The sequence below is a fragment of the Panthera tigris genome, chromosome B4, assembly GCF_018350195.1.
Source record: "Panthera tigris isolate Pti1 chromosome B4, P.tigris_Pti1_mat1.1, whole genome shotgun sequence".
Taxonomy (NCBI): domain Eukaryota; kingdom Metazoa; phylum Chordata; class Mammalia; order Carnivora; family Felidae; genus Panthera; species Panthera tigris.
Genome location: NC_056666.1, coordinates 95,474,752 through 95,496,648, shown reverse-complemented (window position 1 = coordinate 95,496,648; position 21,897 = coordinate 95,474,752). Strand labels below are relative to the sequence as shown.

General features: G+C 41.0%; 1 protein-coding gene across 2 annotated transcripts in view; it reads right to left on the bottom strand.

Annotated features, from left to right (window-relative positions):
- TPH2 (tryptophan hydroxylase 2) overlaps positions 1–21,897 on the bottom strand; it is a 105,507-nt gene that overhangs the window by 30,053 nt on the left and 53,557 nt on the right. For both annotated transcript variants that reach the window (XM_015537566.2, XM_007082253.3), the window contains exon 8: positions 9,129–9,255. In XM_015537566.2, coding sequence (XP_015393052.1) covers positions 9,129–9,255 — 127 coding nt within the window. The remainder of the gene's footprint in view (positions 1–9,128; positions 9,256–21,897) is intronic.

Below are 21,897 nucleotides of genomic sequence, written 5' to 3'. Positions count from 1 at the left end.
TACCTTTGCAATTACATTTCTAGTGTGAATTATAGTCGATTATTAGTTTAAGACTGACTACATTTCATTACTATTCTCAGCATGAGAAAGTCCTGGTTATAACTAGAAATTCAAGCACACTTGATTCATGACCATCAAAAGCCCCAATCAATGCAAACTCTTTTACTTGGAACCAATAAATTATTTGTTTTGATAAAATACAAACAGAACCTTATATTACTAATTTCCTGACAATCTTTTTGTGGAAAAAAAGTTAAGCTGGTGATTGGGTCTCTGTTCACAATGAATTCTCCCCTTTCAAAAATCATTCTAGATTTGTATCTCCTAAACTGTGTTCCTTGGAATATTAATAGCATAGGATGCTAACATGTGTTCCATAAAAAGAGACTTCTGCAATCATATAATGTCCTTTCTTAATTCTTAAGTTCACTGTTTTTACATTTTAACATTATCTTACAAACAATATCAAAAATTTTGCTAACTAAAAAAAAAAAAAAAAAAAAAAAAAAAAAATTTTGCTAACTAAATCTTTTTTCCCCTTTAGAACAAGCTATTGAATTAAGAGTATATTTTACAATCAATGGCATCTTAAAACAGGGAAAACATGGTAAGTTTGGAGAAATAAGTTTTTTATCACCTGTGGAGATTCACCCTACACATTATCACATTAGAGTCCCTGAAAAGTCTCAGTACTTTAAAAAACAAAGCTGTTTTCTTTTTTTAACTCAATGTTTCCCAAATATATTTGCCCATAGATCCCTTCTTTTCTAGAACCCATAATAACATTTCATGAGACTAATGTTCTGGGAACATATTCTGGGAAAGAGTGCTTATTCTTTTATTACCATTGGCCAAGACTCTTCTCTCATCAGCTTTCCCAAGACCCAGTGACAGAAACCCTCAATCATGAAGTGAAGGTAAGTATGTGTCAGGGTCAACAGGACTGAATGGATGACCTAAAACTCTCTGTAGAGAGAAAATTCCAACTAGGCCAGAGGCCAATTTATTCTGCTTGGAAACATCTGAGGTGTATTCATACTGATTGCTTTCTCTTACAAGTGGTGCACAGCTTTGTCTGTTTCAAATGCCTCCATGATGTGAGAAATGAATAGACTGAACAGAAACCATCTGCATGATGGGACACACCGTAGATGGGAAGCACCATTTGGTGAAAGGCACCCCTTTACATTTCCCAACGTTGGGAAGGAAGCGAAATCGATATTTTTCTAGGACTGATTCCTAAATCCACTTAATCAGCAAGTTTCTGTTTATGTATTCCCATAAAATTGGATAATATAAGTCATGTGGTCAAAGAGCAAGCAGCAGGGGAGTTTAAGAGTAGACACTCAAAACAGAACCAATGACATGGCGCTCATAGATGCAAGCATTCATTTTCAGGCCCAGACTAAGTCCTAAATAAACTCATCTCATATTACACAATATTAATCTCCCAATACTCTATGAATCCAGCTTGTAGAAAAAAAGTATCAAAATATGGAAATAAGACTGGAAGATTACCATGTGTCTTTTGAATGAAACATTCAAGCATTGTCTAATAGGCCCACAGGCCTATCAGGTCAACTGACCCTCTTTGACTTACAGCATCAGCATTACCTGGGATCTTGTTAGAAATGCCAGATCCTGGGGCACCTGAGTGGCTCAGTTGGTTGAGTGTCCCACTCTTGGTTTTGGCTCAAGTCATGAACTCCCAGTTTCCTGAGTTTGAGCCCTGCGTCATTGAATCCCTGCTTGGGATTCTCTCTCTCAATTTCCCTCTCTCTCTGTCCCTCCCCTGCTCACATTGTCTCTGTCTCTCTCAAAATAAATAAATAAACTTAAAAAAATTTTAAGAAACAAAAACAAACAAACAAAACAATGCCAGATCTCAGGCCCCATGCTGGACCTACCTGACCAGAATCTGCCTTTTAACAACATCCCTAACTTATTTTATATACATTATGGTTTGAGCAGCATTAATCTAGGGAACGTAAGCTTTCCCGACTTCCTATTTACTACTCATTAGGGCCCAGACGTTGTGAAGTTAGATGGTAACTTGTGAAGATAGATAAATCGTAAGTTATTTTTGTCCACTAGACACGCAAATGATTTCTGCCTGGGAGAAAAGACAACCTCAAGGTTATGTAGTTTTTGCCCATAGAACACAAACGACTTTGCACCTTATTCCAGGTTCTTTCTTTCAGGGACGATATGGTCTCAGTCTTGCAAATTCTTCCTTGAGCTGCATTTATCATCCTGCTTTTCCCTCATTAATTAGTTAAACTTTTGACATGTGCTCAGCCCACATGCATGGCAATCATGCTTGTAACTGTTTGCAGTTTAATTCAAAACCAGTCATCTCTCAACAGCGATAGGATACTTCCCTCTAGAGAACACTATTTTCTTAGGAAAAATAGTCAGCAAACCGTAATTAAGAACATCCACTATGACAAGAGATGAACCGAGCATGGGTTGGTCCCTCAAGAATGACGGTAGGTCTAACATGTACTCTAACCTCAGATACAAGGGCTGGGGACTGAGAGCCGAGTTCTGTTTCAGCTTGCAGACATGGTTTGTAGCCAAAGAACATTTTGTTTTATTTTAATTTCTGGATATGAAGGCCTTTAGATGTAATGTGCATTCTCCAGTTCTCCACAGGCTCCTACACTCCTTATTATCGTATATCAGGCTGTTTCACACATGTTTGCTACCTATCTGGCCCCTGAAGGCATTTAAGTTTACAACCCTTAAAGAAGACACTAATCTATTAAATCCACTTAAGCCAGCACTACGGTGGGAAATGGCTCGTCTCAAAATCATAGCACACTCCAAGCAGCCCTTACTGGGAATATTTTTGCATATCTATCATGCACAGACCCCGGACAGCTATGATGAGTATAAAAAGAGTGCAGCTGCCAAAACCAGTGGCCTTATTCATTATCCACCAGAGGGCAAATTATTTACATGTATAACAATGCATTTGAAATACATTTACCAAGCATCATCATCAATTTCTTCAGATACAAAAGAGTTTCATTTAAATGGTTCTCAGAGCATAGAAACCACTGGCTACATAAACAGCAGAGATAGCTTCATTCTCAAAGCTAAGCATTATTAAAATGTCAAAATAAATATCATGTAGAAATATAGCAAGAAGAAGCAATATCGCTATAGGCAAATAGCCTGGTCCCTCTGAAATCAGACCCAGAAGTTCAAAAGCAGCTTTGGATGAAACAGAATTTAGTGGTGGCCAATTAGTCCTACTGGACGTTGTTTTCTTCCTTGGATGGATTTGTTGACAGCACATCACAGAAAGTTATTAAGTGTCTGCTTTTACTCCCTATTTCCTAAGTGCTTAAATTCACTAAACAAGGAAAAGCAGGCACTATATAAACAGAGTCATTAATAATATAAATCTCACCTAGAGTAAAAGAATAATATGGCCTGTCTCATTGTGCTGCATAAATAGTGATTTCTGTGGTTTTCCATTTGTCCTCTCTATGGATTTTTCTCCTTTGGTACATCTCATCTCTCATTTTACTCCAGTACATCTTCAGGGGACTTAATGGGAACAACTTTGAGGAAATCAGCTAATAACATGTCCATTTCTCATCTGGACAGTTAAGAGGCCTCCCAACCAACACTATTCCCCCTACCACTGGACTTTTTACACCTCCCAGTGAGGCCGTAGTCAGCCCTTAATCTCTTAGTCTTTGCAACTTTTAGCTACAGTATATGGCTTGAGAGTCATTAATATGCACGTTATCCAATAGGTTATGTATTCCAGGGTTTACTTTGAAATGGCCTGGCCAGAATCTGTTCTTTCTTTCAAAACCACCTTCCAGCAGTTTCCCATTCACTTTGTTTCTGACTGAGAGATGTGTTATGGTTTCTAAAGTCAACAACAGTTTTAGGAGCATTTCAGGGAAAATCTCTCTCCCTAGCCTCCTCACACTGTGAGTCTCTCCCCCACACTCCCCACAGCACGCAGGAAAAGCTTTCCAAATTTCTCTTTGGTCTGCGAAACACTTTTCTTTTTTCTTAAATGTTTATTAAATGTTTGTATTTATTTATTTTGAGGGGGGAGGGGCAGAGAGAGAGGGGGAGAGAGCGAATCCCAAGTAGGCTCCACACTGCCAGTGCAGAGCCTGACATGGGGCTCGATCTCACGAATGGAGAAATCATGACCTGAACGAAGATCAAGGGTCAGATGTTCAACCAACTGAGTGCCCCTGCGAAACACTTTTCAGAGTAGATGGGTAGAGTCTATAAAGCTGGAAGGAACTGGAATCACAAGGCTTGTGAGAGGCAGGAAATCAAAGGGAGCTGGGGTGGGGGCACATGCAATATGAGAAAAAGAGAAATGAGTAGATCAGACAAAACCATGGTGAGTTCCCCCCTCCACTCCCCCCACCCCACCAACTCTCCACTGCATTTAGAAGAGGTTCAAAATCTTTGTGTTAAAATCTTTTGCAAGTTTTACTCTCTTGGGTTTGGTTTGGTTTTGTTTTGTTTTGTTTTGTTTTGTTTTGTTTTGTTTTGTTTTGTTTTTAACTGTCAAAGCTACTGCAAGATTCCAGGCAGGATTCTTGGCTCCCTTGGGGGACACTTGATCCTCCTTAACCTGTCACCAGCTACTTCCTACATAGAAATGAACCTGTCTTATGTGAAATTTAAGAAACACAACAGATGAACATAGGGGAAGGGAAAGAAAAATAAAAACAGAAAGGGAGGCAAATCATAAGAGACTCTTAAATACAGAGAATAAACTGAGGGTTGCTAGAGGGGAGGTAGGGGGTATGGGCTAGATGGGTGATGGGCACTAAGGAGGGCACTTGTGATAAGCACTGGGTGTTGTATATAAGTGACGAATCACTAAATTCTACTCCTGAAACCGTTACTACACTACATGTCAACTCACTTGGATTTAAATAAAAATGTTTTTTGAAAAGAAGAAGAAATGAAACTGCTGGCCTCTGCTCCCAGTTCTGAACCCCAGTCTCCACCACTGAATTCAGAACTCAAACGCATTTGGAAGCTTCACCTTAAATCCACTTCTTCTGCATACCTTCTCACCTATATTAATAAAAGCTCACACTAACTCTGGATTTTCATACTTTTGTGGATGAAAGGTCAAAAGCTCCTTGATGCAAGTATACCTTTTTGTCTTTTTCTTATTCCTACCTCATGGTACCTAGGATTCTTTAGCCATTTAAAGACTAACTATTGATTGGCTTTTGCAGAAGTACATGTATATTCCAGGAAAAAGGCAATGAAAAAATGAGAGAGAGAAACATGATTAATGACCCAATGATCTCTAACAGACGGAAGCATTTTTAGCTGTTGGACCTAAGGCAATCATAGCCAAGGGTATTAGAATCATGCTAAGGAATGTAAGTTCCAAAAGAAAACATATTCATCCTATAAATTTACTGGTCCTAGTATAATAGGTTTCAAGATACAAGTATTCAAGTATTCATTTTTTTCCTTGCAAATGTAAGCATAGAAACAAAAAATAATGCTCCCCCCAAAGATGTCCTGCCCTAATCCCTAGAAAGTATTACATTTGCAGATATCATTAAGAATATGGACCATGAAATGGTGAAATTATTGTGAATTATCCAGCAGGGCCCAATCTAATCACCTAAGTCCTTAAAAACAAAACAACTTTCCCAGCTTCAGTCAGTGAAGAGAGATGTGGCAATGGCAGAAAGATCAGAGAGTTGCAACGTTGCTGGCTTTGAAGACAAAGGAAGAGGTCCATGAGCCAAGGAATGGAAGCAACCTCTAGATACTCGAAAAAGCAAAGAAACAGATTCTCCCCTGGGGCCTCCAGAGAGGAGCACAACCCTGTTGACACCTTAATTTTATTTTCTTTAATGTTTACTTATTTTTTGAGAGAGCAAGCAAAAGCATGGGGGAGGGGCAGAGAGAGGGAAAGAGAGAGAATCCCAAGCAGGCTCTGTGCTGTCAGCCAACACAGGGCTTGATCCCATGAACCGTGAGATCATGAGCTGAGCCAAAATCAAGAGTTGGTCGCCTAACCACCTGAGCCACCCAGGCATCCCAACACTTTAATTTTAGCTCAGTGAGAATTGTGTCAAACTTCTAAGCTTAATGAAACTGTAAGATAACAAATTTGTGTTGTTTTAAGTCATATGTAATTTGTTAACAGTAGTGATAGATATCTAATACAAAAGGCAATCCTTGTTTTCAGCATGGCCCTGCAATCTGGTGAGCAGGCATTCCCTGCTGGGTCCCCAAATCAGAGAGATTTCTTATTCTGGCTGAAACTGTCCCTCAGGTCCCCCCCTCCTTTCCCCCTTTGCAACTTGGCTGACTTTTTCATCTTTCGGGACCCAGTACAAACTTTCTCTCTGAAAAATCTTAGTTTTACCTATACAGGCTACAAATTTCCCAAACGTGAGGGCCGTGTTATATTCTTGGTGAATGCTAGTTTGAACAATGGACTTAATTAATTATCACTTTATGGAGTGTAAAAATAAAGGCCAACAAACCTACTTTTTTGTTACTGCTTTTAAAAAAGAAATAAGATCACTCACTAGGATCTACCTACATTCACATCCATGCAGCCCTACCTTATTCCTTCCCGTCCTCTCTTTGGACACACACAGAGCCTGGCAGAGTTGAATCCCGATTTGTGATTGTTCAGAGTCAGACAAATAAGGAGTACATTCATCCCTGATGAAGAGTACAAGTTATAGGGGGTTAAAGGCTGAAACCAGGAAAATTTCAAGGGAAATCTTCCAGGCACAGAAAAAGTTCTAAAATGTGGAGTTTAAAGACAGAGCCAAGGTTTGAGAATTAAATAACAGAACTCAGTGGTGTGGTGGTTTTAAAACATGTCTACAAACACTCTGACACTCCTTTCTTCCAAAAGTGGAGGCTAATCTCCTTCCCCTTCAACGTGGGCTGGAGTGAGTCCCTTCTAACGAACATAATATGGCTGACATGAGCAACATGTGATCAAGTCAGAGAAGTCATTACAACTTCCTCCCTACATCGATCTCTTTCTCCTCCTCCCCCTCCCCCATTACTTGCTCTAGAGAAAGTGACTTGCCAATAGCCACATGAGTGAACTCTCTTGGCAGAAGATTCCCAAATCTTCACATAACTGCAGGCCCCGCCCACATCTTGACAGCAACCACAGGAGCGTCCTTGAGCCAGAACCACTCGGCTAAGATGCTCCCGAATTCCCAAACACCAACTATGAGATGACAAATGTTCGCTGTTTCAAGCCACTAAGTTTTGGAGTTATTTGTTATGCAGTAATAGATAGCCAATATACATGAGATACATTCCCTAGGGCAGAGGTTGCAAATTGGAAGTTAAGATCCTGATTCTGTCTACAAATATATTTTCCTCAGCTCACAATGTTTTTTATGAGCCAAAATCTTAAAATCATTTAAATTCATTTAGAAATCTAGATTTCCAGTCTCTCTCAAAAATTTGGAGAACTGGCAACACAAAGCCTGCACTCCTGTCTGGCAGCTGCCAGTGAAAACTGAGGACCTGCCTTCGGCAATAGGCTCTAATGGGTTTACTGAAGCCCCCATTGACCCCACTAATTATTCATCTCTACATTGACACTAACAGCATGGCTTTTGCACTGCTGCTTCTCTTATATTAGAAAAACATTTCTCATTTCTTATATCTCTATGAAAACTAGGAAACAAAAGATGAACTGAAAGGGCCAGTTGTCTTAAGAAATGTAGGAGGGGCGCCTGGATGGCTCGGTCAGTTAAACGTCCAATTCTTGATTTCAGCTCAGGTCATGATCTCACAGTCATGAGTAACAGCCTGGCGTCGGGCTCCGTGCTCAGTGTGGAGCCTGCTTAAGATTCTCTCGTGGGGTGCCTGGGTGGCTCAGTAGGTTAAGTGTCCAACTTAGGCTCAGGTCATGATCTCACAATTTGTGGGCTCTGCGTTGGGCTCTGTGCTGACAGCTCAGAGCCTGAAGCCTGCTTTGGATTCTGTGTTTCCCTCTCTCTCTGTTCCTCCCCTACTCGCACTCTGTGTGTGTCTCTCTCTCAAAAATAAATACAGGTTAAAAAAAATGTAAGATTGTTTCTCCCTCTGTTCCTCCTGTGCTTGCTCACACACACGTGCTTCTCTCTCTCTCTCTCTCTCTCTCTCACTCTCTCTCTCTCTCTCAAAACAAAAAACTTTTTTGAAAAGAAAAGAAATCTAGAGCATGTATTTCCTGGTAGGAGTGAAGAATATCCCTACATGCCTGATGTGACATCAATGTGTATCTATAGCAAATACACACAACTTAAGCTTCCATTTTTAATTCCTCTGATAGCTTTGTTCATTTAGGCAAATGGACTGGCCCCTGTGTAAGTGAGTGTGCTAAAGTTGTTCTTTCTTACCCTGGTCTCTTCGAAATGGGGTTAAGGTAAGGTAGATATGCTTGCTAGATTTGCATCTTAAAGGAAGCCACCAACATGACATTTTTCCTCTCATATTGCTTGTTTTGAGAAAAAAACCTTGTTGAGAACATAGTAACTATTAAATCTTTCTCTGGTTTTGTACTTATAATAATTGTTTCACCTAAGCTTCTCATGGCTGTCTCAAATTGTGTCTGACCACACCCATATTCACTAATCAGTGATAACCTCAAGTACAACCCTACTTTTTCATAAATGCATAACTTTTAGTATTCCTAATGTTTCTAGGAAAAAAAACATTGAACTAGAACAGAAGTCAACGAATTTCAGCACACAAGCCAAACGTGGCCCACTGCCAGCTTTTATAAATAAAGTTTTATTGGAACACAGCCACCATTCATTCATTTACATACTGCCTCTGGCTACTTTTGCATCACAGTGACTTAACTGAGTAGTTGTGACAGAGACCTTATGAGCTGCGAGCCTAAAATATTTACTCTCTAGCCACTCCTTGAACAAGAAGGATAAAATATAAACATCTTAATGGCTGATGAGCTAAGAACACATTGTACTTCAAAGGAACACAACACAGTAATCACTGAAGTCACCATGCCTTCTCCATAAAATTTGCCTTGTAATCATCATGAATGACTCTTAAGCTTTGTTTACCTTACAAATGGATATAAATAGAACAGTTTTTTTCACTGAAAATGAACTCACGGTGGCTAGTTTCTGAACATCTTCATCTGATGCTCCCAGAGATGCCAGGCCTATTTCTTGTGAAAACTGAGCAAACTTAGGATCCGCGAGTAGTGGAACATGTCCCAGGAGTTCATGACATGTGTCTCTGACAAGAAAAACATCATAAAAATATGTTATACAGGAAGTCCAAACTGTCACTGGTAGAACAAGACTTAAAATCCTAAATAGAACCTTGTTACTATGATCAATTACCGTTACCAAATTTCATCAGTTCTAAGACTTTTTATCACCTTTTAACATCTCTGAAATCCAGCCACACCTCACAATTCATGGCATCTTAAATTGTGTGATATACGATATTTTTAATAAGTTGATAGCAACTACTATTTTCAAGTGCTTGCCATATGCCAACCACGTGGGAAGTGTTTTATGACAAATACTGTCTCTTTTAACCCTCAAGGGAAAGTTAGAGAATTAAAGTAACTTCTTAGTGCAAAAGCCTATAGAGCAGGGATGGGCAACCTACAGTCGCAGGCCAATCTAGCCCACTCCGTGTTTTCGTAATAAAGTTTAATTGAAACACAGCCATGCCCATTCATTTATGTATTGTCTGTGGCTCCTTTAGACTAGAACGGCAGAGTTGAGTAGCTGTGACTGAGACCAGATGGCCCATGAAGCCTAAAATATTTACTAGCTGGCCCTTCACAGACAAAGTTTGCTGTAAGGATAAAGCCAAAATTTTAATCCAGCTTGTGGTGATTTCTAAACTGTTGCTTTTAACACTTAAGTTGCACTGCCTGCCATGTTACACTTTGCGGACAGCAGAAAACAGCAGAGGGATTATATTGTCATCATCAAAGTGACTTTTCCCATAAACAACTTATCTGCCTATAACACAGGCAACTCCCTTGAGCCTGCACGTTGGAAAACCTTCCCAGTCCTCTGCTTTGGGCAGCCTGAACTAGGTAATAATAGAAGCTTAGGTCTGTTCTCATTTGCCTGAGCTTCCATTTGGAGCCAAATGATCAGGCAAAGGCAAGTATGTGTCACAGTGAAGCAAGGCAGATGCCTTCCTGAGTCATTGCCACGAATCACACACTGTTCCCTGATACCAAGCTATATTAGAATGAATTCTCCTATGACTCTCTGGGAATGGATCGAGAAGCTGCAATACTTTATTTTCTTGACGAAAAGTAATTAGCCAGGTAGTCTTTGAAAGATGTTTCCTGACTTCACCTGGCCTCCTCTGAAGTGTATCACTTTCAATAGGTGCTAAAATATAAATGCCAGGTGCTACCACTATTATCATAAGTATAAAGTACATTGGGTGGTTACATGGTTGAAGCAAGTGAATGGTGGTCAAGGGTACAAGACTGATGCCCATATAAAACAGATGGCATTACTCAGTCAAAAAATCTTGTTCCCACAACTCAAACCACATCCCCAGCCTTGGCTAGCCACTTCACAGATACATCAGGTTGAAAGGGTAGCCAAAGGAGAATGTGTAGATGGGATACTAAAAGAAATTCCCAATTTATTCCCTGTCAGCTGTGTGCCAATAGCTTTCTTTTTACACAGAACTGGATTTGTGGAAAAGAATACATGGCAGTTACTCTCCACTCATATTATTTAAGGCAGAGAATCAGACTCATTGGATTCTAGGGAATAAGGAGGATTCAAATATTATCTGAGCCCTTCATTTGACCTATAAAGAAATTAAAAAGAGAAGGGAGAAAAGAAAGCTAACATATTCTGAGCTCCTATTATGTGTTGGGTACTGTACTAAATGCTCTTGTATCATATTAATTTATCTATACTTACAAAGAAGACTTATTATTCCCATTTGATAAATGGGGAAACTAAAATTCATGTAAATTTAACTATCTTTCCAAGGTCACAATCTCAATAAAAGACAGACAAGATTTGAAATCAAATTCCTCCAACTTAAACAGCTGTCCTCTTTCTGCTCTGTTGTTTTAACTGGAAGATGTGGAGTAAAACGAGAAGGGATGGGTGAGGGGGCACAGCTTACATGGTTGGGAGAGAGCTTAACCAAGTTGGTTAGCACAAGTGCAAATGTAGTCAGTATGTTGTGAATCTCTTTTCCTGCCACCCAGTGGCCCTCCATTCCTTGAGGAGAATTTTTAAGAATATCCATGACTGAGTCCTACCTAAAACCAATTCAGTCAGACTCTCTGGGATAGACCAGAGTATCTGCATTATTCTAAAGGCGCTGAAGGTGCTAAGAAGGCACAGCCAAGGTGGAGACCCGCTGTCAGAACAGATGATGCTCTAGAGCTCTACTAGCAGGCTTCAAGCAGCAAGGACATGAAACTAACACTCAATGTGATTATGTAATCTTGAGCTGCTCAAATTTAATTCCACTGAAATGACATCATAATACTGAGGAATAATGAAAGGTGGTGAAAGATAGTTCACTAGGTAGCTAATCACTTCTTCACATGCATTTGATTCAGTTAAAGGTCTAAAAGTTCTATGCTGGGAGTGGAGCCTATAGACGTGCTCCTGTGATCAGTTTTTTAAAAGGCCATGCAGGGGCACCTGGATAGTTCAATCGGTTGGGCATCTGACTTCGGCTCAGGTCATGATCTCGGGGTCTGTGGGTTCGTGCCCCACTTCTGGCTCTGTGCTGACAGCTCAGAGCCTGGAGCCTGTTTTGGATTCTGTGTCTCCCTCTCTTTCTGCCCCTTCCTAGCTTGCACTCTATTTCTCTCTCTTTCTCTCTCTCTCTCTCTCTCAAAAATAAGCATTAAAAAAAATTAATAAAAGGCCATGCAGTCTGCACTGGTGTTGGAATTAGGATTGAGTGGCCCACCATGGATAAATCTGAGTAATTCCATTGTAGCCTATAATGTAAATACTAAAGCACCCCTCCCTATCCAGGCAGAAAAGATGACAATAATAATTCCAAAACTAGACCAGATGTCAAACTGTGGGGAAGTACTGAAGGTGACATAAACAAACAAGGTAAGCAGGAACTAAAATAGTGATTATTGTGACCAATGCATATTGAATGCTTACTATGGGACAGGTACTGCGAGAAGGCTGCTGCAGAGGACAGTCTTCTATCTACCTAGGTACTAATGGAATTCAAAAACATGAAGATAGAAGCAAAAGTGAAAAGTTGGCAACTACAAAGGAAAAAAGAAGGAAAACACTAAGATCCAAAGACATTAAGGAGTCAATTCCCTATAATAAAAAAGGAACTAACGCCTAGATTTTAAGTTAAGGTGTCATTATCAGAAACCTATAATTCTCAGCCACCTTAAGAACCTTTAATCGCATTGCAATGACAAGGTAATCCAACTTTATGGAGAAGAGGATAAAAGAAATAAATCTGACAGAAAGAAATCATACAATATGGCAGAATACACTATTTCCTTAAAAAGGAAAGCCTGAAGCAAGATGTCTAACAGAATTACTAATGGAGCGTGAGGGATGCCCTCTGCCCTGTGATAAGTAGAAATGATTTGTGTTGTATCTCAGTAGTCTGTGTCTTCTTCTCAGCTCTGTGTCCACACAGAGACCCTGAGAAAGACCTGCAGCTCAGATTCCTGAGCAAGTGTGCATGCAGCATGGACAATATGGATAGCAAGTCCACTTCTCATTGAGCCAAGGCTCTGCACACCCATATTTCAAGACCAGAAACAAGCTTATTGTCTTTCATGACTTTGGTGCAACATTCTCAGAAATTAACACCAGATCATTCCCTATCCCAGTCTTTGGCTTAGATGTGCAGTGTAGACAAAGGTAACAGAAGTGTCCAGAAACTCTTCAAGCAAACAACAAAGAGATTTTTAATGTTACTAATAAAAGCAATTACTTAGCTTTGAAAAATTGACATTTTTTTTTTAGTTTCTTTGACACCAAAGGATCTAGAAGCTTGGACTGACTATGATTTTTAGAGGCTGAAAAATGTTCCAGACTATTGGGAGTCTGAGGGAAAAGGCTGAGCTTTGTCTCCAACCGTTGCATTAATTAGGTTCCGTTGGGCTGAAATCATGCCATTTCGCCCTATTTTACAAAGTACAACAGTGATTCTGTCCTGCATATAACATAGTTCACGATCCCTCCATTGGTTGTATCGTCCACAGCCGGACCCCTGAGTATCTAATTATGAACAGGGTTCCAAGGTGAGTCCACAACTATTGCCTTATCACAACAGATCTCTCTAAAAAGATTCAATTATTTGGCTATAATTGCACCTGTCAGCACATGCTGCCTCCAATCTTTACATCGGCAAACTTTTCTCTTTTTAACTCACATCCCTTTGATGCATTTTCGCCTGAATAATGCTTTTCAGAAGGCTTTTCACAAAAGCGCTCTGTTCACTGGAAATGTAGGACCTTTCAAAACTGTTAACACTGTAAAACATCATGTCTCCTTTTGAAAAAAAAAAAAAAGGAAAAAGAAAAGCTAGAGCTGATATCAGACTCTAAACTTTTGCTGCTCTAAATTGGAATCTTCTCTGATAAGCCCTGTTAGGAGGATTCTAAAGCCTGCTGAAATGGGCCCACAAAGGGGCCTGGGCAAAGTGCCTCAGGGGAATTCTTAAATCATTCTAAGAAAGTTGCGATCATCTTGCTACGGGGAAATAAGGGTCCTGGTTGTTAAGTTCACATTCAAAATGAGTCTGGCATTTTTCTCCTCTTATCAGTTTTCAAAGCTGACTCCTCACTCTACGTGTTGAACAACTCCTTTTTATTTCTGCTGTAAATTAAAGCCTTTAGGACGCAGTGAGCCAGCGTCCAACATTTGCTTCCCATCCCAAATCAGTGCATCTGTCTTTTAAACCATATTTCTATAGTTTTTGTTTGTTCTAAATGACACAGAAGCCAACGCTTTAGCTAAATCATGAAGGGAAGGAAAGCAAGATGAGTGGGAGGGGTGAGGAGTTTGCACTGGTGAAATGGTGCGGGAGGATGAGCTGGGAGGCAAAATTGGGTATCTTTTTCAGCTTTCACACAACATTTGGTGGGTGAGTGCAAGTAATCTGGGATAACACCCCGGGACACATTGAAAAGGGGGTGACTTGGTTTGTTTTTACTGCACCGAGGAGATGATAACAGGACTTCATTTGGTATCGAGGCAATTTTCCTTCAGTGATCTCCTTGGAGCCAAATACGGAATTCCTTTGGTTTAGATTTAAAATAGAATACTGTAAAATCTGGCCCAGATAAAATTTTAGGCAGCCCTTATGATCACTCCCTCTTCTATCCCTATTGCAGTATAGATAAATAGATACGTGGCCCTCTTTCTGTGAAGCTGAGCACTTGGATATTGCTCTAGAGGAAATCTTTACTTTTTTCCCCCTAGGAATCATCAGAAAGGCCACCAATGTTACTCTTCTTCACTACAATTCTTTTGAGACCGACAGAAGATATTATAGTTATCTTTTTTGAAATTTTGTTCAAGAAGCATTTATTGTATGCCTGTTATGTACCAAGTACTATGCTCGGAAGTGAGGCTTAAAAGTAAATAAGACATAATCCTAGAATAACTCTTAGAAAGCCACCTTATGGTTCCATAAAAGGGCAAACAGCAAGTACTAACTTTCCTGATCCAGTGAGAGACACAGTTTGCAGCTCTCACACGTACCATAAAAGGGTTGCAAGGGAAACTATTGATATGTCTTTAGTTCCCCCATCATCTCAGATATTTCTTATTCCTTGAAAAAATAAGGAATTTTGAATTCTTTCTCTGCCCCCTCCCCAAATTTCACTAAATATTAAGGACACAGTATAACATAATGGTTGAAAGTATATACTCTGAAGTCAGACCCAAGTCCATTTCCCACATTCCTGCATAGGCAAATGACTTAGAGCAGTTCTGTGCAATAGGACTTTCTGCAGTGCTGGAAATATTCTTTATCTGCATGGTCCAGTATGGTAGCTACTTGAAATGTGGCTAGCACTACTGAGGAACTAAATTTATAGTTATTTAATTTTAATTAATAAATTTAAATAGCCATGTCTCTACCACATTGGACAGCACAGATGGACTGTTTGCTCATCTTTTAGAATGGAGATTATATGGGTCCCTATCTCATGGAGTTCTTGAACAAGGATTAAGATAACCCATTGAAAACATTATTTCCCAACAAGTTATGTATCATTAATCATATTACATTAAATTATACTTACACCTACATCTACTGTACCTCAGCAAGTTTGCCCTTTCAGAAGATATTTTATCACTTAAACAAGATCTGGTAATCCTCTCCAAGACAGATGTCATGCCATGTTCGTCTTGGGTCACCTGGCACATAATAGATACTTGATAAGTGCTATTTCAACTCAACTGAATGGAGTGGTGATGATGGGGCTCTCCGGCTCCATAAAGAGGTAAATCCAAGTGGCTCACAAGTACAGTTTTCCTAATTTCCAGTGTAGCATAAGGACATTGAACTAGGTCTTGGTTTTGCTATTTCCTAGTTGTAGAGCCACAGGGAAACGACCTGACTTCTTTGAACTTTGGATTTGCCATCTGTAAAATGATGACAGCCCTGCCTCCCTCATAAAAATGAGTGGAATCATGTCCACCCAATAGAACATGTGTGGGAAATGTAGATCCCTTTTTCCTTCTCTTTGGTGGTGGCTTCTGTACAGGTCAATAAGATGTAACTCTCTGCACAGCAGTGAAGAGGTATGACCAGTGGTTACGTCTTCCCTGCCTAATAATTTCAATCACTTTGAATTTCTTCTTCTGAACTTGCAATTTAAAAATGCAAATATTCCTAAAAAAAAAAATTCTCCCAGGCCATCTCAGTCTTCCACACCTGAAGATGCATAAATGAGTTTCTCCTTGACTACATGGCACTGAGGGAACATGAACTGTGGCTCAGGTGTGGCGTTAGGCAAACCTTGGAGGTGGGTAGGAAAGAATCCTGCTTTGAATCCACTAATATATATTTATATATATTTGAAGGCTTTACCCCAAGTCACTACGGATAACAGCCTACAAGAACAGAAACAGAGCTCCAGCAGACACTCAGGTACAGTTTGGTTTCAAAATGCACAGGCTTTAAATAATGTATAGGACTTTTTATTTTTCATGGAATATCTATTGTTAGAGTGCTTGGGGCACTTGAGACAAAAGGCTCTATAAAAAGTCTTAGGGGTATTTTTGCTTTTAGGCACCTCACAAAACTAGACCCAATTTTATGATTGAAAACTTGGGAGTCCAGGCTTAAGGAACATACGTGGCCTTGTAACTAAGCTGGAATTTTAGGAGACCTGTCAGCCTCCCCAGGAATTTAAGAGGTACCAAGACAGAGTGGACCTATTTATATAAAGCTTTTCTTCTCTGCAAAGATCAAAGCATTATTTCATTATCCCTCACACAGAGAGGTTAAGTGGCTGCCTACAGTCATGTGGAGAGCTGATAGTGGGGCCAGGATTTCAGGTGCTACAGCCCCTAGGTCCTTCCACCTGAGGAGACAAACACAGCAGCCTTCTAGCTGCATTTCCACACCTTAGTGAAGCACTGTCCCCTTCCCCTCCCCCTTCCTGGTGAAAGAGGAAACGTCTCCTCCTGATAAATAGGGCAGGCTCTGGCCCTGTGAAGATCAAAGGAGAGGGTGGGATTCTAACAAAAACTGGTAGCCCAACCCACCAAAGACTAGAGAGGACCTGCATAGCTCCAGATCATCCAAAAGGCACATACAGCAGTTAAGGTTCTGGCACCAAATTAAAGTAAGATTGTTACTCTCAACTACGTCCTATAAAATTGGTGATTAGATGGGGCGCCTGGGTGGCTCAGTCGGTTAAGCGTCCGACTTCGGCTCAGGTCACGATCTCGCGGTATGTGAGTTCGAGCCCCGCGTCGGGTTCTGTGCTGACTGCTCAGAGCCTGGAGCCTGTTTCAGATTCTGTGTCTCCCTCTCTCTCTGGCCCTCCCCCGTTCATGCTCTGTCTCTCTCTGTCTCAGAAATGAATAAATGTTAAAAAAAAAAAAATTGGTGATTAGAAAACCAAGAAAGAAGCTATTCAATGTCATACGCAGAAGTTTTGAGTTTCCCTGTTTAATGGTGCTGTTTAACGTAGAATACTGGCTGATCTCACAGAAGCTGACGCTATAAGTCTACTTGAGTTCAAATCCTGACTACCCACTTACCAGCTATGTGACCTTGAGCAAGTTACCTAACCTTTCTGTGCCTCAGTTTCCTCATTTGGAAACTCAGAATAATAACAGTAACAACTCAGAAGGTTGTTGCATTAAATGAGTTCATCCACATACAATACTTAAAATCGTGCCTCGTACATAATAGTCAATAAATATATACTTGTTAATAGTAAAAAATATTATTGCTTCTGCTACTACAGATGTTGTTGTTGAAATTACCTGTTACTACAGACAGACAATGACAATATTTTCAGGTCTTGGGGCCTCTAATGTCTTAACTAGCCCTGGGAATACCCCAAACCAAACTTGTCCTGAAGCGAAGATGGCTGCTTTGCTGAGGGTGCGAGCTCTGGGTTCAAATGCAAGAAAAGGAGGCCAGATGGGATTGGCTTTCTGAGAACGAGCCTCTGGGTTCAAATGCAAGAAAAGGAGGCCAGATGGGATTGGCTTTCTGAGAACGTGCCATTTCCTGAGAACACAGAATGCTTCTGTGTAATCCTGAACAGCAACAATGATAATAGCACTGTGGAGAAAGCCAGTTGGCTAGGCAGGAAGCTTGGCTCTGCGCTCCAGGCTCCTATGGGAAAGAGCAGGTTTAAGCTAAAGAGAGTTCATAGGAATGAAGGTTAAACTCTATAAAGTTCTGGCTTATCTTCCCAGCTCTGCGGTAAGACCTTGCCCGGACTCGCCTTCAGCAAGTCCCGATATTAAAAAACACCCACAACAGTCAGGGCTTAAGTCAGACAAGTTCACATGCCCAGAATCTCTCAGATGGCAGCAAGGAGGGAAAATTGAGAAGGGAAAGATCCTATTTTCCTCTCATTACAGACCTAGTGAGAGGCATCTGTTAGATCAGGAGAGGAGCAGCCAACCTTTCTTATAAATGTGAAAACCTACATCTTTACCTACTGATGCTATCACTTAACAAATGAGGATTAATGTCTGAGCCACAAGGAAAGAAAATAAATGGCATCTTCTGCCAGTTTTAGAGAGGGTTCTGTTGTTCTAATAAGCAAAGGCTAAGCATAAAACTCATTCACTTTACTTAGAAACAGATGAAAAATACTGTCAGAAATAATTCACTTTTATTTTTCTTATAAAATTGAAACACAGCAGTAATTATAAGAAAAATCACCTGACTGCAAAGCCTTTTTAAAACTTTAAAACAGTTATATTTAAAGATAACATTAATTGCCCCTAAAATGTTCAACTGTGACAAGAGAGAATTTCCTCAATGCGAATGCATTTAGTTGTATTATAGCAATAGACATCGCAATATTTGTCAGTGGTGTCATGAATTATTTCCTAATGGTGGAAGTTCGCCCTGTGATTTGAAAAGTGGCCTACCAGGAGAGAGCAGAAGAAGATACACCCACATCAGTACGTGCCAAATAATCAATCATCCCAGCGCAGCTCTGAGTCAGGAACTCCCTCACTGAATAAGCTTATACTATGCTGTGCCAAGTATATTTTTGTTGCTAGTATGTTAAGCCCAACATCTGAAAATAAAATAGAATGAATATTTTAAATGTTTTCACTAAAACATTTTTAAAAGGCATTTCTGATACAAAATTGCATTATTACTTTGGTAATAGTTCTTCTGGAAAGACAGATATTGTACTGGCTTGACCTCAAAAAATTGATGTCAGAGAATGTACATTTATATTTAAAATTCCTGGTTGCTCCTCCCTAAGAAACAGACAAGGGGTAGAGGGCATGTGCTATGGATGTGTATTTCAACACTGCCCTGGCAATGTTTTAAGTTTCAAAGGGCATCCAGTACAGTACCATGAGGCCTCGGCCACCTCTGTTCAGAAATCTAGATTGGGGTGGGTTTGGCCTATGTTGAGGAGAACTAGACCAGACTATACAGGAGTGAGTGAATGAGTGAGTGTGTGTGTGTGTGTGTGCACGTAGCCTTAGAAAATAGGGTTTTCTTGCCCCATCCTTCTTCACTTCTGAGATTTCAGTCAATCCACACAGCTTCTGAAGGAAAGCATGAAATTTGGCCCCAGGAGAATATGGTTTTCTTGAGCTATATATATATTTTTTTAATATTTATTTATTTTTGAGAGAGACAGCACGAGCAGAGAAGGGCAGAGAGAGAGGGAAACAAAGAATCCAAAGCAGGCTCCAGGCTCTGAACTGTCAGCACAGAGCCCGACACTGGGCTGGAACTCACGAACCTCAAGATCATGACCTGAGCTGAAGTCGGATGCTTAAGCCCCAGGCATCCCGAACTATATTTCTTATTAAAGAGCTCTGCATTTCTGAGGAGCCTGGGTGGCTCCGTTGGTTGACCTTCTGACTCTTGATTCAGCTCAGGTCATGATCCCAGGGCCGTAAGATCAAGCCCTGCATCGGGCTCCATGCCCTGCTTAAGAATCAATCTCTCGGGGCGCCTGGGTGGCTCAGTCGGTTGGGCGGCCAACTTCGGCTCAGGTCATGATCTCTCAGTCCGTGAGGTCGAGCCCCACGTCGGGCTCTGTGCTGACAGCTCAGAGCCTGGAGCCTGTTTCAGATTCTGTGTCTCCCATCTCTGACCCTCCCCTGTTCATGCTCTGTCTCTCTCTGTCTCAAAAATAAATAAACGTTAAAATTTTTTTTTTTAAAGAATCAATCTCTCGGGGCGCCTGGGTGGCGCAGTCGGTTAAGCGTCTGACTTCAGCCAGGTCACGATCTCGCGGTCCGTGAGTTCGAGCCCCGCATCAGGCTCTGGGCTGATGGCTCGGAGCCTGGAGCCTGTTTCCAATTCTGTGTCTCCCTCTCTCTCTGCCCCTCCCCCGTTCATGCTCTGTCTCTCTCTGTCCCAAAAATAAATAAAAAACGTTGAAAAAAAAATTAAAAAAAAAAAATCAATCTCTCAATCTCTCTCTCTCTCTCTCTCTCTCTCTCTCCCCCCCCCCATCTACCCCTCTCCTCCACTCATGCTCTTGCTAAAATTAAAAATTAAAAATTAAAAAAAAGAGCTCTCTGGGGCGCCTGGGTGGCTTGGTCGGTTAAGCATCCGACTTCAGCTCAGGGCATGATCTCACGGTCCGTGAGTTCGAGCCCCGCGTCGGGCTCTGTGCTGACAACTCAGAACCTGGAGCCTGTTTCAGATTCTGTGTCTCCCTCTCTCTCTGCCCCTCCCCTGTTCATGCTCTGTCTCTCTCTGTCTCAAAAATAAATAAATGTTAAAAAATAAAAATTAAAAAAAAAAAAGAGCTCTGGGGTGCCTGGGTGGTTCAGTCAGTTAAACGTCCAACTCTTGACTTCTGCTCAGGTCATGATCTGATGGTTCACGATGGAGCCCCACATCAGGCTCCATGCTGACAGTGAAGAGTCTGGGATTCTCTCTCACCCTCTCTCTCTCTGCCCCTCCCCACTCATGCACACATGCCCACTCACTCTCTCAAAATAAATAAATTTAAAAAAATAGAGCTCTGCATTTCTAAAATACCACTGGGCATCAGGACTCCAGATGTAATTGAAAATCATATACACAAGTACATGTGCACATGCAAATTTGGTTAGCAGATGTTCAACAACCACCTTGCACAAAACACATTCAAGGAGTCTGTAGAAACTATGAGCAAGAGACCGCAGATCCCCTGGAAGGACATGCCCAGGGAGGAGAAATCAAAGGAACTAAAGCAGAGCTAGGGAGAGTGGAATACATACTGCATCTGAAAATCCAAAGCACCTCGTAAGAACCAGAAGCCTGATGTCAGAGACCAAACCAGGGAGTGAGGGAAAGGTCCCTGCCTACAATTTGCTTCTCCTCCCAGTATGCCTGAGACTCCTCAACTGAATCACAGCCACTCCAGCAAGAAGCTTCTAGAGACAAACCCAGAGATGCTGATTCCTCCCTGATCCACTCTTCTCCCTGGGGGAGGAGAGACATGTCATTCATGTCAGACATGAATGACACATCCCCCTACGTGGCAGTCCCTTGGGGACCTGCACTAGTGCTTGGCAGGAGTTGCCAATCTCCTAGAACTTCTTCTTAATGTAGTATTTTAAATATTAGTTCAAATATAACTTAGAACATGTCACAGGATGACATTATTTTTTTTAATGTTTTTTTTTTTTTTTTTGAGAAAGAGAGAGAGAGAGAGACAGAGCATGAATGGATGAGGGGCAGAGAGAGAGGGAGACACAGAATCTGAAGCAGGTTCCAGACTCCAAGTTATCAGCACAGAGCCCAATGCAGGGCTCGAACCCACGAACTGAGAGATCATGATCCGAGCCATCCAGGCACCCTGGAATGACATTATTTTTAAAGTTAGGACAATGAGCTTTCCTGCCTTTTAAGTGGGACAATATTTAGGGTTAGTTACACAAAGGCAGAAATATATACCTTTTTAGCACCATGTAAAGTGCAGACTGTTTCCCTCTTTTCCTCTCTCTGTTTCTTTCCCTCCTTCCCTCTCTTGCTCTTTTTCCCTCATTGTAATAAGGGGGAGGTGGGGACAACTTGCACATTTCCTTTTGCCCTTCTTCTCCAGCTTCACAGTGAATAACCACTTTTTTATTCTGAAACGATCCTTATCCCAAACACAAAATAGATGAGCAGGATAGGTTGCCCCTTACTGGGTGTGACTGAAGAGAGCCAAGTGACCTATCCTCACAGCTTCAGTTGCTGCCTATAACTGCACCA